General features: G+C 43.9%; 1 protein-coding gene across 1 annotated transcript; it reads left to right on the top strand.

Moving 5' to 3' along the window:
* The first annotated feature begins 224 nt into the window (after nt 1-224).
* LOC137369674 (probable G-protein coupled receptor 139) lies at nt 225-6,457 on the top strand. Its single transcript, XM_068031018.1, has 2 exons — nt 225-294; nt 5,559-6,457. The coding sequence occupies exons 1-2, from the start codon at nt 225-227 to the stop codon at nt 6,455-6,457; spliced, it is 969 nt and encodes a 322-aa protein (XP_067887119.1).
* Nucleotides 6,458-16,746: the final 10,289 nt, after the last annotated feature.

Genomic DNA, 16,746 nt, shown 5'->3' with positions numbered 1-16,746 from the left:
GAAGAAATTTACAAGAAATATAAAATTATTTTGTTTTCCATATCCTCTAATGACCATATTGTATTATCCAAAGTGAAAAATGGTTCATTAAATCAGTTTATTCAGTGGAATGTAACTAATATCCCTGCTCACATTCCCTCGATGACTGTCCCCATGGGCGTTGCTCTGTGATATTAATGAGGCCTCCTCTGAAGAAGTCTCTGCATTGATGTTTCACTCAAGAAATGGGATACCCTGTAATTTACCAGATCGAGCTCATTTACTACCCGATTCTCGCGGCCATCAGTATCCCTGGTAAGACAGTGAAATGACATAGTGAAAGTTGAATATCAACGTATGACTCTTCATATTATATTTTCCCTCCTTGACGCTGTCAGTTTCGTGTCCAATGATTGTACTGTTTTCTGTATGTGATTTATTAATTAAAATTTTAACGCTTCTTGAATTTTCACCACAGCAACTAATGAAATATCAATTCCCTTTAATGTTTACAATAGGCATTCTTCATAGATATGCATGGATAATTTATCAATTTTAAATGTGCTGATGTTGTGAAGTGAGTTACATATACGTAAGATTGGGTTTCTAGGAGTTATTGCTTGGTAACTTTATTTCATGTTGACATATGGTGTTACTGCAGAAGTTCCTCTTGTTTGCTTGAATTTGGTTCAGCTTCGATTCAATTTGCAGTTGGAAGTGTAAGGGAACGCCTGGCGATTTCTGTTAATGTTGTGTGATGCAGCATATGAGATTTTCCATTTGGCTCTTTGCCTGGCTAATGTTTAAGAGCAGGGTGGGAGAGGTCTCTCTTCACATTATAGAGACCTGAACCAACGTGGGCGAGAATGCTCTCTCCATGTTGCTCAGATTGTAATCTAACTGGGTGACAGTACGCTCTCCATGTTGTGCAGACAATAACCCAACAGGGCAAGAGCGCACACTCCATGCTGTACAGAAAGTAACACAACAGAGTGGGGATGTGCTCCCCATGTTGTACAAACCATAACCCAACAGGGCGAGAGTGCTCTCTCCATGATATTTTTCTAAATTTGTTTCTGGGATATGGGTGTCACTGACTCGGCCAACATTTTATTGCCCATCCCTAATTGTCGTTGAGAGGGCGGTGGTGAGCTGCCTTCTGAAACCATTGCAGTCCTTGGGATGAAGGTACACCAGCAGTGCTGTTAGGAAGGGAGTTCCAGGATTTTGACCCAACAGCAGTGAAGGAATGGTGATAAAGTTCCAAGTCAGGATGGTGTGTGACTTGGAGGGGAACATGCAGGTGGTGGTGTTGCCATGCATCTGCTGCCCTTGTCCTTCTAGGTGGTAGAGGTCGCGGGTTTGGAAGGTGCTGTCGAAGGAGACTTGGTGCGTTGCTGCAGTGCATTTTGTAGATGGTACACACTGCTGTCACTGTACATTAGTGATGGAGGGATTGAATGTTGAAGGTGATGGATGGGGTGCCAATCAAATGGGCTGCTTTGTCCTGGATGGTGTTGAGCTTTTTGAGTGTTGTTGGAGCCACACCCATCCTGGCAAATGGAGTGTATTCCATCACACTCCTGATTTGTGCCTTGTAGATAGTGGACAGGCATTGGGGAGACAGGAGGTGAGATACCTGCCGCAGAATTAGAACATTACAGCGCAGTACAGGCCCTTCGGCCCTCGATGTTGCGCCGACCTGTGAAACCATCTGACCGACACTATTCCATTTTCATCCATATGTCTATTCAATGACCACTTAAATGCCCTTAAAGTTGGTGAGTCTACTACTGTTGCAGGCAGTGCGTTCCACGCCCCTACTACTCTCTGAGTAAAGAAACTACCTCTAACATCTGTCCTATATCTATCACCCCTCAACTTAAAGCTATGTCCCCTCATGTTTGCCATCACCATCCGAGGAAAAAGACTCTCACTATCCACCCTATCTAACCCTCTGATTATCTTATATGTCTCTATTAAGTCACCTCTCCTCCTCCTTCTCTACAACGAAAACAACCTCAAGTCCCTCAGCCTCTACCTCTGACCTGCTGTCACAACCACAGCATTTATGTGGCTGGTCCAGTTCAGTTTCTGGTCAAAGGTGAACCACAGGATGTTGATAGTGGGGGATTCAGTGATGGTAATGTCATTGAACTTCAAGGGGAGATGATTAGATTCTTTCTTGCATGAGATGGTCATTGCCCAGCACTTATGTGGCGCGAATGTTACTTGCCACTTATCAGCCTAAGCCTGAATGTTGTCCAGATCTTGCTGCAGAGGGACATGGGCTGCTTCAGTACAGTGTACAGACCAGAATGTAACAGGGTGAGAGTGCTCTCTCCATGTTGTACAGACTCTAATCTAACAGGGTGAGAGTGCGCTCTCCATATTGCACAGACCATGTAGTACCCATGGAGACCTGGGTAGAGCAGGGGCAGGAATGGATGTTGCAGGTTCCGGGATTTAGATGTTTCAGTAAGAACAGAGAAGATGGGAAAAGAGGGGGGGGATGTGGCATTGTTAATCAAGGAGAGTATTACAGCGACAGAAAGGACGTTTGAGGACTCGTCTACTGAGGTAGTATGGGCCAAGGTTAGAAACAGGAGAGGTGAGGTCACCCTGTTGGGTGTCTTTTATAGACCTCCAAATAGTTCCAGAGATGTAGAGGAAAGGATAGCGAAGATGATTCTCGACAGGGGCGAGAGTAATGTGATGGAGGACTTTAAATTTCCAAATATCGACTGGAAATACTATAGTTCGAGTACTTTAGATGGGTCTGTTTTTGTCCAGTGTGTGCAGGAGGGTTTTCTGACACAGTATGTAGACAGGCCAACCAGGGGCGATGCCACATTGGATTTGGTACTGGGTAATGAACCCGGCCAGGTGTTAGATTTAGATGTAGGTGAGCACTTTGGTGATAGTGATCACAATTCGGTTAGGTTTACCTTAGCGATGGGCAGGGGCAGGGCAAGAATTATAGCTGGGGGAAAGGAAATTATGATGCGATGAGGCAAGATTCAGGATGTGTAGGATGGGGAAGGAAACTGCAGGGGATGGGCACAATCGAAATGTGGAGCTTATTCAAAGAGCAGCTACTGCGTGTCCTTGATAAGTATGTACCTGTGAGGCAGGGAGGAAGTTGTCGAGCGAGGGAGCCGTGGTTTACTAAAGAAGTTGAAGCGCTTGTCAAGAGGAAGAAGAAGGCTTATGTTAGGATGAGACGTGAAGGCTCAGTTAGGGCGCTTGAGAATTACAAGCTCGCCAGGAAGGATCGAAAGGGAGGGCTAAGAAGAGCGAGTAGAGGACACGAGAAGTCATTGGCAGCTAGGATCAAGGAAAACCCTAAGGCTTTCTATAGGTATATCAGGAATAAAAGAATGACTAGAGTTAGATTAGGGCCAATGAAGGATAGTAGTGGGAAGTTGTGTGTGGAATCAGAGGAGATAGGGGAAGTGTTAAATGAATATTTTGCGTCAGTATTTACAGTAGAGAAAGAAAATGTTGTCGAGGAGAATACTGAGATTCAGACTACTAGGCTAGATGGGATTGAGGTTCGCAAGGAGGAGGTGTTAGCAATTTTGGAAAGTGTGAAAATAGATAAGTCCCCTGGGCCAGATGGGATTTATGCTAGGATTCTCTGGGAATCCAGGGAGGCGATTGCAGAGCCTTTGTCCTTGATCTTTATGTCGTCATTGTCCACAGGAATAGTGCCGGAAGACTGGAGGATAGCAAATGTTGTCCCCTTGATCAAGAAGGGGAGTAGAGACAGCCCTGGAAATTATAGACCTGTGAGCCTTACTTCGGTTGTGGGTAAAATGTTGGAAAAGGTTATAAGAGACAGGATTTATAATCATCTTGAAAAGAATAAGTTCATTAGCGATATTCAGCACGGTTTTGTGAAGGGTAGATCGTGCCTCACAAACCTTATTGAGTTTTTCGAGAAGGTACCAAACAGGTGGATGGGGGTAAAGCAGTGGATGTGGTGCATATGGATTTCAGTAAGGCGTTTGATAAGGTTCCCCATGGTAGGCTATTGCAGAAAATACGGAAGTATGGGGTTGAAGGTGATTTAGAGCTTTGGAAAGGGCGCAGAGGAGATTTACTAGGATGTTGCCTGGTATGGAGGGAAGGTCTTACGAGGAAAGGCTGAGGGACTTGAGGTTGTTTTCGTTGGAGAGAAGTAGGAGGAGAGGTGACTTAATAGAGACATATAAGATAATCAGAGGGTTAGATAGGGTGGATAGTGAGAGTCTTTTTCCTCGGATGGTGATGGCAAACACGAGGTGACATAGCTTTAAGTTGAGGGGTGATAGATATAGGACAGATGTCAGAGGTAGTTTCTTTACTCAGAGATTAGTAGGGGCGTGGAACGCGCTGCCTGCAACAGTAGTAGACTCACCAACTTTAAGGGCATTTAAGTGGTCATTGGATAGACATATGTATGAAAATTGAATAGTGTAGGTCAGATGGTTTCACAGGTCGGCGCAACATCGAGGGCCGAAGGGCCTGTACTGCGCTGTAATGTTCTAATCTAATCTAATAACTGGGTGAGAGTGCTGTCTCCATGTTGTACAGATCATAATCTAACAGGGTGAGTATGCTCTCTCCATGTTGTACAGACCATGATCTAACAGGGTGATAGTGCTCTCTCCATGTTGTACAGACCATAATCTAACTGGGTGAGAGTGCTCTCTCCATATTGTACAGACCATAATCTAACTGGGTGAGAGTGCTCTCTCCATGTTGTACAGACCATAATCTAACTGGGTGGGAGTGCTCTCTCCATGTTGTACAGTCTATAATCTAACAGGGTGAGAGTGCTCTCTCCATGTTGTACAGTCTATAATCTAACATGGTGAAAGTCAGCTCTCCATGTTGTACAGACTATAACACAACCTGCTGGGCTGCTGGAATTTACTTTGATGGGGTGGCACAGTGGTGCAGTGGTTAGCATCGCAGCCTCACAGCTCCAGCGACCCAGGTTCAATTCTGGGTACTGCCTGTGTGGAGTTTTCCAGTTCTCCCTGTGTCTGCGTGGGTTTTCTCCGGGTGCTCCGGTTTCCTCCCACAAGCCAAAAGACTTGCAGGCTGGTAGGTAAAATGGCCATTATAAATTGTCCCTAGTATAGGTAGGTGGTAGGGAAATATTGGGACAGGTGGGGATGTGGTAGGAATATGGGATTAGTGTAAGATTAGCATAAATGGGTAGTTGATGGTCAGCACAGACTCGGTGGGCTGAAGGGCCTGTTTCAGTGCTGTATCTCTAAAACAAATACAAAACACCCCTCTTTTGGATACCAGAATTCTTCTGAAATACTTCAGTACTTTTTCTTTACCTCAGCATCTTTTTCTGTATCTGATTGCAACGACTTTATTTGCATTTTAATTTTCCTGTACCTGCTTTTGCTACCCATTTCCCTGCCACCAAATAAACTGTTGTTTAAAATGTCAATTACATTTAATTCGGAACTGGAAAATGCATATTTACATACTTTCTTCTTTGACTTTAAATGGCTCTTTTCAAAAATGTTTTGGGACAGTGTTGATGTAAATTTCATGTTTTCTGTTTCTTACAGTTAACTTGGTGGCGATTGTAATTTTGTCTCGAGGAAAGTGCGGTCTCTCCAAATGTATCACTCGTTACCTGGTGGCCATGGCTGCAGCGGATCTAATGGTGGTTATCGTCCACGTGATATTACACCGGATTAATCTCATGCACTTTCCAGTTAGTTTCCTGTTTATAACTCCTGTGTGTGCGATAAATGTTGTCGCATCCATTGGAGCTTTAGATTGTTCTGTCTGGTTTACTGTCACCTTCACTTTTGATCGCTTTGTAGCAATTTGCTGTCAGAAGCTGCAATCAAAATATTGCACTGAAAAAACAGCAACAGTGGTTATCGCCACCGTGTTTGTGGTGAGCTTTCTCAAGAGTATTCCCTTTTATTATTCAGGTGAACCTGTAGTTATAATTGACAATGTGCCTTGGTATTGTGTTCCCACAGCTGATTATCTAACCTCCCCCTTGTGGAGGGCTTACGAGTGTATTGGGAGCATCATAACCCCTCTATTACCATTCCTTTTAATTCTGTTGTTCAATGCTCTGACTGTCAGACACATTATAATGGCAAATAGAGTGCGCAGTGGACTCCGGAACAACAGTGAGAATCAGAATGATCCAGAGGTGAAGAATCGGAGGAAATCCATGATTTTGCTTTTTGCTATTTCTGCCAATTTCATTCTGTTGTGGATGACTAATGTTGTCCATACGCTAAACTGGCAAGTGGTAAACTTTTATTACACAGACAAATATTACAGTAACCCGATATATATTACCCAACAAGTTGGGTTCATGCTGAAACTTCTCAGTTCCTGCACAAACACTTGTATCTACGGACTGACACAGAGGAAATTCAGAGAGGAGCTGAAGAATGGTGTGAAATATTTGTTTACACTGAATGGAAAATTGTGTCAATAACAAGTAACGAACATCGATCTGCAGCAGGACTTAAAGGTTCATAAGTCACTTGCTTTTATATTCCTGAAATCCTTGTGGGCAACTGAAGTACAATGAGAAGTTTGATTACCTTTGACAAGATTCTGGATATGATGTATAATGACCATAATATTAAAGATGAATTTTAATATGGATAAATTCAACCACATAACATGAAATATACTGATGTCAATTTAACTGCTGGATTTGTGGTGGTACAACAACCATACACCATCAAAAGACATCAAATAAGTTCCCCAATAAGGAGCAGTAACACTAATTCGCACGTTCTGCACCCTTCGAATAACCTCAGACAAAAATGTTCTGACAATCATTACAATTCACCAATTTATCAATGCATGACAACTATCTTTTTTTTCCAAGACCAATCTCCCACATGGTGAGAAAAGGTACAAATGGAGAAAGAAAACTTCCTCAAAAAGAGGCCAAAATAGATTCAAATATAAGAAAAATATCTCGTCTTTGCCAATGCCTTGACTGTCTAATTCCACCATAGAACGCCCTGTTCCGGCATTGCATTTGCTGTCCGAAGTCCATTGGATGGATTTTTGAGTGTTTCTGCTTCACAACTGGTTCGTACTGGACCACATGAAGCAGCCTCACTGTATTCTCTGTGGCCATTTCTCCAGCGTCATCCTGGAATGCAAAGATATCCCCTGTGTCTCTTCTTCACTAACATCAGCCTTTATAAACCCCTCTCCCTTACCTCCTCCTCCCTCACCTCTAACAACATGTGAGAAACTCAGTGACATTTTGCCTCTAACATTGAGAGCAACTGTTCACCTGCTCCTGTTGAAATCAGCCTTCGATTGTCCACCAAACCAACTCTTTCTGTCCTGAACCAACTTCTTTCACCAATGTCTCTCCCATCTCCCCTCAATCTCTATGTAAATTTGTCTAGTCCATGAAAGCCACCTCCTGCAGCCTTGAACTTATTTCCACTCGAATAATAACTGAGTCTGTTCCTGGTCCCATATTAGTTGATATTTGACATGTGTCAACTTCTCACCTTCTTCCCCATCCTTTTCAAAACCACGACTGTCCCCCTTTCCTCACATGTCAAGCCACAAACCAAATGGTCTCAAAGAAATGTGACCCCATCTCACAACTCCCTTTCCTCTCCAAATCCCTTCAACTTGTTGCTGCTTCCTGAATCCGTCTGCATGTCGTTTGTTCTTATGTGAACCATGATCAGTGGATCCTCCTCCTACCACTCCAAGTTCATCTCCAGCCATGAGGAGGTGGCTTTCACACTGGAACCAGGAAGACACACAACCTTTGGGACTCCAGGTCACGGCTGCAGATAAAAGTATCTATTCCCCTGACTATACTCTCCCCTATCATTGTCACATTCTGTTTCACTGCCCCACTTGAATGTCTTCCTGCACCATGGTGCTATGGTCGGTTGCCCATCCACCCTGCAGTCCTTGTTCTCATCACTCAGGTAGCAGGTACCTCATGCCTGTTGGGAAAAGTCAAGGGCCAAGGCTCCTCCATCATTAAATGTCTCTCCATACCTGCCTGATTCAGTCACATCCTCCTTTCCCTGACCATTATCTAACTCCAAAGTTCAACTTAACCGAATGAGTGTGACTGCCTCCTGGAACAATATGGCCAGGTAACTTTCCCCCTCTCTGATGGTGCACAATGTCTGCAAATCAGACACCACCTGAATAACTCAGAGACAAAGTTACTCGAGCTGCAGACACTTACCGCAGATCTGCTTGTCCAGCATCACAATGCTCTCCAAAAGCTCCCACATGTTGCAGTTACGGCACATCATTTGGTGACTGCAGCTTGACTGTAGCGGAGGTGCGAGAGCGAGCTAACAGCTGGGAAGTCAATTTCAGTGGAAGTTTAGAAGTTAATTCCCTTTTGTTTTCGGAGGACCAGGGGACTGCTGGTTTTGGTGACTGCAGCTTCACTGCAGCGGAGGTGCGAGAGCGAGCTAACAGCTGGGAAGTCAATTTCAGTGGAAGTTTAGAAGTTAATTCCCTTTTGTTTTCGGAGGACCAGGGGACTGCTGGTTTTGGTGACTGCAGCTTCACTGCAGCGGAGGTGCGAGAGCGAGCTAACAGCTGGGAAGTCAATTTCAGTGGAAGTTTAGAAGTTAATTCCCTTTTGTTTTCGGAGGACCAGGGGACTGCTGGTTTTGGTGACTGCAGCTTCACTGCAGCGGAGGTGCGAGAGCGAGCTAACAGCTGGGAAGTCAATTTCAGTGGAAGTTTAGAAGTTAATTCCCTTTTGTTTTCGGAGGACCAGGGGACTGCTGGTTTTGGTGACTGCAGCTTCACTGCAGCGGAGGTGCGAGAGCGAGCTAACAGCTGGGAAGTCAATTTCAGTGGAAGTTTAGAAGTTAATTCCCTTTTGTTTTCGGAGGACCAGGGGACTGCTGGTAGATTTGTTGGGAATTTAGAATAGAGGGAATGGAAGTTAAGGCAGTTGTATGTTCCTCCTGCAGAATGTGGGAGGTAAGGGTCGCCAAGAGTGTCCCTGCTGACTGCATCTGCGGGAAGTGCACCCAACTCCAGCTCCGACACAACAAAAGTAGCATCTGGTGAAGTCTGAGTGCACAACCTGCTCAACTGTAAAAATTCAGCTTCACAATTGCTCTTTCCTTCTTTAGATAAAACACCATCTTTCTGTGAGGACCTAGTATGTTTAACCAGATTGGGTGTAACACTCTCCAAACAGGATTGTGGATTTAAAGCTATTCCAGACCTACTTGACTTAATATCTAAACCAATATATTTAAAAGCCCCACCAGACTGACTCACAGTTTTAAATTCTGGGCTAATCCTATTAATAATATATTTCTCAAATTCCACAGTACCTTCCCATAAAAAAATCACCTACATGCATCATCATGATGCCTGAAAGTTCTCCTTTATGACACCAATGATAAATTGCAGGATCTGCTTTGAGTTGAACACATCTCACTGAAAAAATACCTAGAGGCATCATTCAGGTGATCGACAAATTTGTTCAGTCTCCAAAGTTTTCTTTCCTATCGCATCTGCTGCCTCTTTGGGTGGTTTCAGAAACACTTCCCTCTGAAGAATATTGCCATGCAGAAATGCAGCATTTATGTCAATTTCTTACACTCCCATGACTATGTGGTTATTTGGATCTAAAATCGAAACGTTATTAACATTCCTTTCCAGCCGTGGGACTGTCCATTCTAACTAGAATCAGAGAATCATAGAAATTTTAAGGCACAGAAAGAGGCCACTTGGCCCATCGTGTCTGTGCTGGCCAAAAAATGATTCACCTATTCTAACCCCACCTTCCAGCATTTGGTCCGTCGCGCTGCAGCATACAGCACTTGAGGTGCATATCCAGATTCCTTTTGAATGAGTTGAGTACATCTGTATCGCTCAGTTATTCTTCAAAACACCGAGCATACAGCCTCGCTTTAGCCTTATCAGTCAAATTTACAAGGTATTTTCCAGCACAGGCCCTCGGCCCTCGTCCCATGACAGATTAAAAAAAAAACTACATGGGGCTCTTTCTCTCAAAAGAGTCATTTCTGGGGCTATCCTTTACAGCCAACAGGGGTTGTGGTGGGGAGGGAGGTAAATGCCTGCAGCAGAGGCCCACCACGGGCCTCAATGCTGGGAAGGCCCAGGACGATATTTCTGGCAGCGGCCATGAAACTATCATGAATTGTCACAAAAACCCATCTGGTTCATCAATATCCTTTATGAAGGAAATCTGACGTCCTTACCAAGTCTGGTCTACATGTGACTCCACATCTACAGCAATGTGGTTGACTCTTAACTTCCTTCTGCAATGGTCTAGTCATTTGGGTAATTGGGGATGGGCAACAAATGCTGGCCTTTCCAGTGACCCCCAAACACATGAAAAGAATTTAAAAAAATAACTAGAGCACTCTGGAATATATGTCACCCGAGGACCAGTCTGGGAAATTGGCCTGTGGATGTAATAAGTCTGTCATGATCACTCCTATTCCCACTGCCAGCCCTTGATCTACTGCATTCTGTTCCTCAAGACCTTCATCCCCAATGCACAGTGGAAGCAGTGTGTACCATCTACAAGATGCACTGCAGCAATGCATCAAGGCTCCTTTGACAGCACCTTCCATCCCGCTACCTCGATCACCGAGAAGGACAAGGGAAGTAGATGCATGGGAACACCAACACCTGCAAGTTCCCATCCAAGCCACACACCATCCTGACTTGGAACTATATTGCCGTTCCTTCACTGTCGTTGGGTCAAAATTCTGGAACTCCCTTCTGAGCAACACTGTGGGTTTACCCATCACACATGGAATGCAGTGGCTCAAGAAGGTGGCTGACCAAGAGCAATTAGAGATGGGCAATAAATGCTATCCGAGAGTGTGATGCCCACATCCCATGAACAAATAAAAAAAAATGAGCATTTGTGATTACCTCTATTGGCTGCTCAGAGTCTGAGATTTTGCAATTAATGTTGACTAATTGTGATGAATGAACCTTGACAGTTTGATTTCACCCAGAATTACAGAATCATTACAGTACAAAAGGAGTCCATTTGGCCCCTCGTGTCTGCACTGGCTGTCTGAAAGAGCAATTTTCTCAATTCCATTCCTCTGCCTTCTCCCCGTAATCCTGCACATTCTTCCTTTTCATATAACTGCCTAATTCCCTCTTGAATGCTTCAATTGAACCTGCCTCCACCATGTTCTCAGGCAGCACATTGTAGACGTTAACCACTTGCTGTGTGAAAAAGCTTTTCCTCATGTCACTTTTGCTTCTCTTACCAATTACTTTAAATCTGTCTCCTCTCATTCTCAATCCTTTCATGAGTGGGAACAGTTTCTCTCTCACTACTCGTCCAGACCCTGCATGATTTTGAAGACTTCTATCAATCACCTCTTAGCCTTCTCTTCTCCAAGGAAAACACTCCTAACTTCGCCAATCTATCTTCAAAACTAAAATTCCTCATCCCAGGTACCATTCTCATGAGTCTTTTCTGTACTCTCTCCAATACTGTCACATCTTTCCTCAAGTGCATTGCCAAGAATTGGACGCAATACTCGAGCTGAGGCCGAGCTACTGTTTTATACAAGTTCAACATAACCCATTGTGCGCCCTTGAGGGGGAAAGTTACCTGGACTCAATGGCTGGAATTTTACCCATGGCGGATGGGAGCCAAGTTGGTGGAGAATCCTCTTTTGCCTGGTCTGATGATCCAGCCCCTATTTTGCGGGTCCCCGCGTTTAATTGTTCTGAGGCGGGACTTCCAGCCGCTTGAGGCAGGGCGTCCACTTAACAGAGCTGCCAGCCAATCAGCGGGCTGGTAGCTCTTAGTCACAGCAGGGCCACCAGCAGTGGTGGCCATAGCTAGGACTGTAGCCCAACCGATAGAGGAAGATGTCGTGGAGCAACGGAACTAAGATACATTTTTTTTTTGCCTCTTTGGGGTGATTTCTCATGCCCAGGCAAGGCAAGGGTGGTCGATTAGGAGAACGGGGGGGGGGGGGGGTGCGTGTTGGTTATGGTTTGTGCAGTGGGGATGGCCTTCCTCGGGCACAGGGTGTCTGACCAGGAGGGCTCCCCCCAAGTCTGTCTTGATTGGCCTGGGGCAGGTGGGCCATTTTACACTGCTGGCGGCCTGCATAAGTTGGTGTTGGAGGCAAAAGCAGGTTGGGAATGGCCCCCCGAGCCTTCTGCTCCATTTTGCACCCCCCCCCCCCCCACCCCTGCAACCTTCCCACTCATTGGGGTGGAGCAAAATTCAGCGCAATTTTCCAGAAGGCAGTCACACCCCTTAGGTTAAGTTGAACTTCGGAGTTAGTCACTGGTCAGGGAAAGGAGGATGTGATTCAGACAGGTATAGAGATCCATTGTTTAATGATGGAGGAGCCTTGGCCCTTAACTTTGACCAACAGGCATGAGGTACTTGCTACCTATGTGGATGGGAACAAGGACTGCACTGTGGATGGGCAAACTGAACATAGCAACATGGTACAGGAAAATATTCAAGTGGGGCAGTGTAAACGAATGTGACAATGATAGTGGACAGTATAGTCAGGGGACAGATATCTGCAGCCATGACCTGGAGTTTCAAAGGTTGTGTGTCTTCCTGGTGCCTGAGTGAAAGACACCTCCTCATGGCTGGAGATGAACGTGGAGTGGGAGGAGGGGGATTTAGTTGTCATGGTCCACAGAGGAACAACATATGTAGAAATAGGAATAATATATTGCTGAATGAGTTTGAGAATTTAGTGCCCAAATTAAAATGCAAAACCTCAAAGGTAATAATCTCTGATTACTTTGTTACAAGAGCCATGCACCAGTTGGCACAGGGTCAAGAAGTATAGAAAATTAAATGTGTGGCTCAGTGAGTGGTGTGGAAAGGAGGGGCTTCAATTCATGGGGCACTGGCACCATTAGTGGGGAAAGGGGGAGCTGTTCCCTTGGTATGGGCTCCAGTTAAACAAGGCTAGGATCAATGCTCTGGTAAATCGTATCGCCAGGGATCTGGGCCGGATTTTAAAGTAACAGGGTGGGAGAGGGTTTAGGTGAAAGGTGATTTAGAAATCTAAAGAGAAAATTTGAGCTAACAGAGTGCCAAGTGGGACAGGAAGGGACAGAGAGTTTAACTGTAATCGTTCATCAGGGAATAAGATCCATGCAAAGGATAATAGTAAAACAATAACATTGAAGGCACTTTCTCTGACTACATGAAGCTTCCATAATAAAATCGATGAAGTAGTGGCAGAAATAGAGATAAATGCTTTATATAGAATTGCCATTAGAGAGACATGGTTACAAGGTGACCAAGTTTGGGAAATAAATATACCAGGGTACACAACATTTGGAAAAGACAGGTGGAATGGGAAAGAAGGAGGAATCATCCTGATAATAATGGATGAATTCGAACATCAGTGAGAAATGATTTTGACTCAGAAAACCACAGAGATAATCAGTGTGAGTAGAGATACAGAATAACAAGGTCAGAACACACTGGTGGGAGTAATTTATAGACTCCCGAATAGTAGTTATACCATTTCACTAAACATTAAGCAAGAAATAATTAGAGCTTGTAACAAAAGCAATGTAATAATAGCTGGGCACTTTAATCTTGATATAGACTGGACAAAGCAAATTGGTAAAGGTAGTCTTGGAGGTGAGTCTGTAGAATGGAAATCGTGAAAGTTTCCTGGAACAATACATCTGGAGCCAAGGGCTCCTGGCTGAAACTAAACTATGCATCAGTGAGTAGGTTTTTGCTGAGTGACTGCTGTTTGATTGCACTGTCGACAAATTCCATCACTTTACAGAAGATTGAAAAAAGACGAGTGAGGTAGTATTTGACCAGATTGGATTTCTCCTGCTTTTAGTGGACAGGACATACCTGGGCTCGGCCATCATTGAAGAGGATCATTTTCCTTCCCTTAGCTGTTTAATTGCTCAACCTCATTCATGAATGGGTACAGCAGGATCACAGAGCTTTGATCCGATCTGTTGGTTGTTGCATCACTTAGCTTTGTCTTCCACTGTTTACCATGTGTTGTACCTTCACAAGTTTGGCACCTCAGTTTAGGTATGCTTCATGTTGATTCTCGCACACCCTCCTACACCACTCATTGAAACAGTTGTTGATGGTAACAATAGAGTTTTTTTAATGAATATTAATGATAGTTTTAGATGAAGAGGGGCAGCCTGAGAAAATGAAACTCTTATAAAGAAATTACCGAACATGGAGACTTACTGGTTCAAAGCATCACCACCAGCGGTGGGACAAAGGGATGGAAAATTAACATGGGTTTTTCAGAAAAAGAGAGTTCTGTGCAGAGGCTGGGTTTCAGTAGGGATGGAGAATGTTATTGATATAGAAAGATATTATCAGATGGAAAGATCTAAACACAAGAATCAGAACTTTAAATCTGCGGTTTTGGAGGCCTAAGATCTAATGTATTTCAGCAAGACTGTGTTTGTTGCAGCAGAGGAGCTTTGATGGGTTAGGAAGTGGGCAGCAGAGGTTTAGCGGAGCTGAGTTTTGTTAATGTTGTAAATGGAATGTCGAACAGGAGGACATTGGATAAATTGAGTCTCGAGATGACAAGAGCACAGATGAGACATTCAACAGCACATGGACTGCGGAGTGAATGGAGGACTTTGATGCTATGTAGGCGGTCTTTGTGATGAGAGAATATGAGTTCCTGACACTGATGATGGGGTAGAACAGGAAGCCAAGATTGCAAACATTATGGGTTTGGCTGAGAAAAAGGCCAAGGAGTAGTAGTAGAGATTGGAAGGTACAGAGTTTGTGCTACGGATTCAAATATGCTGGCTCCTGTCCTCCCAATGTTTAACTGGAGGAAATTGTGAATCATAAATACTGCACATCATTCAAGCAATCTGAAACCCAGTAGCAGTGTAGAGTTGAATGTAGTAATGGAGAGGTCGAAATAGGTGTCGTCAGTGTACATGTGAAAGCTGACCCTATGTGTTCTGGTAATATCTTCAAAGGGTAGCATGGAGATGGGAAAGAACAACTGGAGGGGGAGAGTAGATCCTTGGATGATCCAAGGAAAAACGTTAGGCTACTACTGGACAGCAGATAAGAATAGAACCACACGAGTACTCTACCAGTTATCTGGTGAATGGATCAGAGGCATTGAAGGAGAATTGTGTGGTCAACCATGTCAAAGATTGCAGAGACTGAGGAGGTCTTGTGGAGGGATTGTGCACCACAGTAACAGTCACAGAAGTTGAGATGTTTCACTTTGTTTGGGACCGTTTGAATATTGTGGCAGGGTGGAAATCTGATTGAAGAGTTAAATATGATATTTTCAGAAGGATGTGCATGGATTTGGGAGGCAACAACTTGTTGAAGGGATTTGGAGAGGAAAGGGAGGTGTGAGATGGGTTTGTAGTTTTTTTAAGAACAGAGGGGTTGTGCCTTGATGTTTCAGGAAAGGGTGACAATACTGCATTTGAAAGGGATGGGGAAGAAGGTGAGGAGAGGGACACATACCAAATATCAACTAATATGGGGACCAGGAACAGAAGCAGTTATTATTCCAGTGGAAATAATCTCAAGGCTGCAGGAAGTGGTTTTCATGGACTAGACAAATGTGCATAGAGATTGAGGGGAGATGGGAGAGAGATTGTTGAAAGCCAGGACAGAAAGGGTTGGTTTGGTGGACAATCGAATGCTGATTTCAACAGGAGCAAGTGAACAGCTGCTCTCAATGTTAGAGGCAAACAGGTCACTGAGTTTCTCACATGTTGTTAGAGGGGAGGGAGGAGGAGGTAAGGGAGAGGGGTTTATAAAGGCTGATGGTAATGAAAAAGGGACACAGGGGATAACTTTGCATTCCAGGATGACCCTGGAGAAATAGCCACATAGAGGACAGTGAGGCCGCTTCATGAGGTCCAGCAAAAACCAGTTGTGGAGCAGAAACACTCAAGGGTCTATCCCATGGACTAGGGACAGAAAATATGAGGCCAGAACAGGACGTTGTATGAGTGAATGAGATTAATGATACTGGCAAAGACTAGTTATTTATCTAACATTTGAATCCATTTTTGCCTCTTTTTGAGGAACATTTTTTCTGCATCTATGCCTTTTCTAGCCATGTGATTTAGTTCTTGAAAAAAGATAGTTGTCATGCATTGACGAAATGGTGAATTGTAATGATTGTCAGAACATCCTTGTCTGAGGTTGTTCTAAGGGTGCAGAATGTGCAATTTAGTGTTAGTGCTCCTTTATGGGGAATTACTTTGATGTCTTTTTATGATGCAGATTTGCTGTAACTCCACAAACCACAAATCCAGCAGTTAAATTGACATCGAGATATTTCATGTTCTAGCATTTTGTTTACCGACATTAAAACTCATTTTTAATATTCTGGTAATTAAACGTCATCATCCAAAACATTGTTAAAGATAATCAATCTTCTCATGACTTCCTGCACACAAAGATTTCAGGAATATCAAAGCAACTTATTTCCCATTCAATGTAAACAAATATTTCACCCCATTCTTCAGCTCCTCTCTGAATTTCCTCTGTGCCAGTCCATAGATACAAGTGTTTGTGCAGGAACTGAGAATCTGCAGCATAAACCCAACTTGTTGGGTAATATATATTGGGTTACTGTAATAGTTGTCGGAGTATCTGTAGTTTACCACTTGCCAGTTTAGTGAATGGACAACGTACGTCATCCACAACAGCATGAAATTGGCAGAAATAGTGAAAAGCAAAATTATGGTTTTCCTGCGATTCTTCACCTCTGG

The sequence above is a fragment of the Heterodontus francisci genome, chromosome 5 (assembly GCF_036365525.1).
Source record: "Heterodontus francisci isolate sHetFra1 chromosome 5, sHetFra1.hap1, whole genome shotgun sequence".
In the NCBI taxonomy this organism is placed as follows: Eukaryota; Metazoa; Chordata; class Chondrichthyes; order Heterodontiformes; family Heterodontidae; genus Heterodontus; species Heterodontus francisci.
The sequence above is the reverse complement of the archived record's forward strand: the minus strand, read 5'-3'. Positions and strand labels throughout refer to the sequence as shown.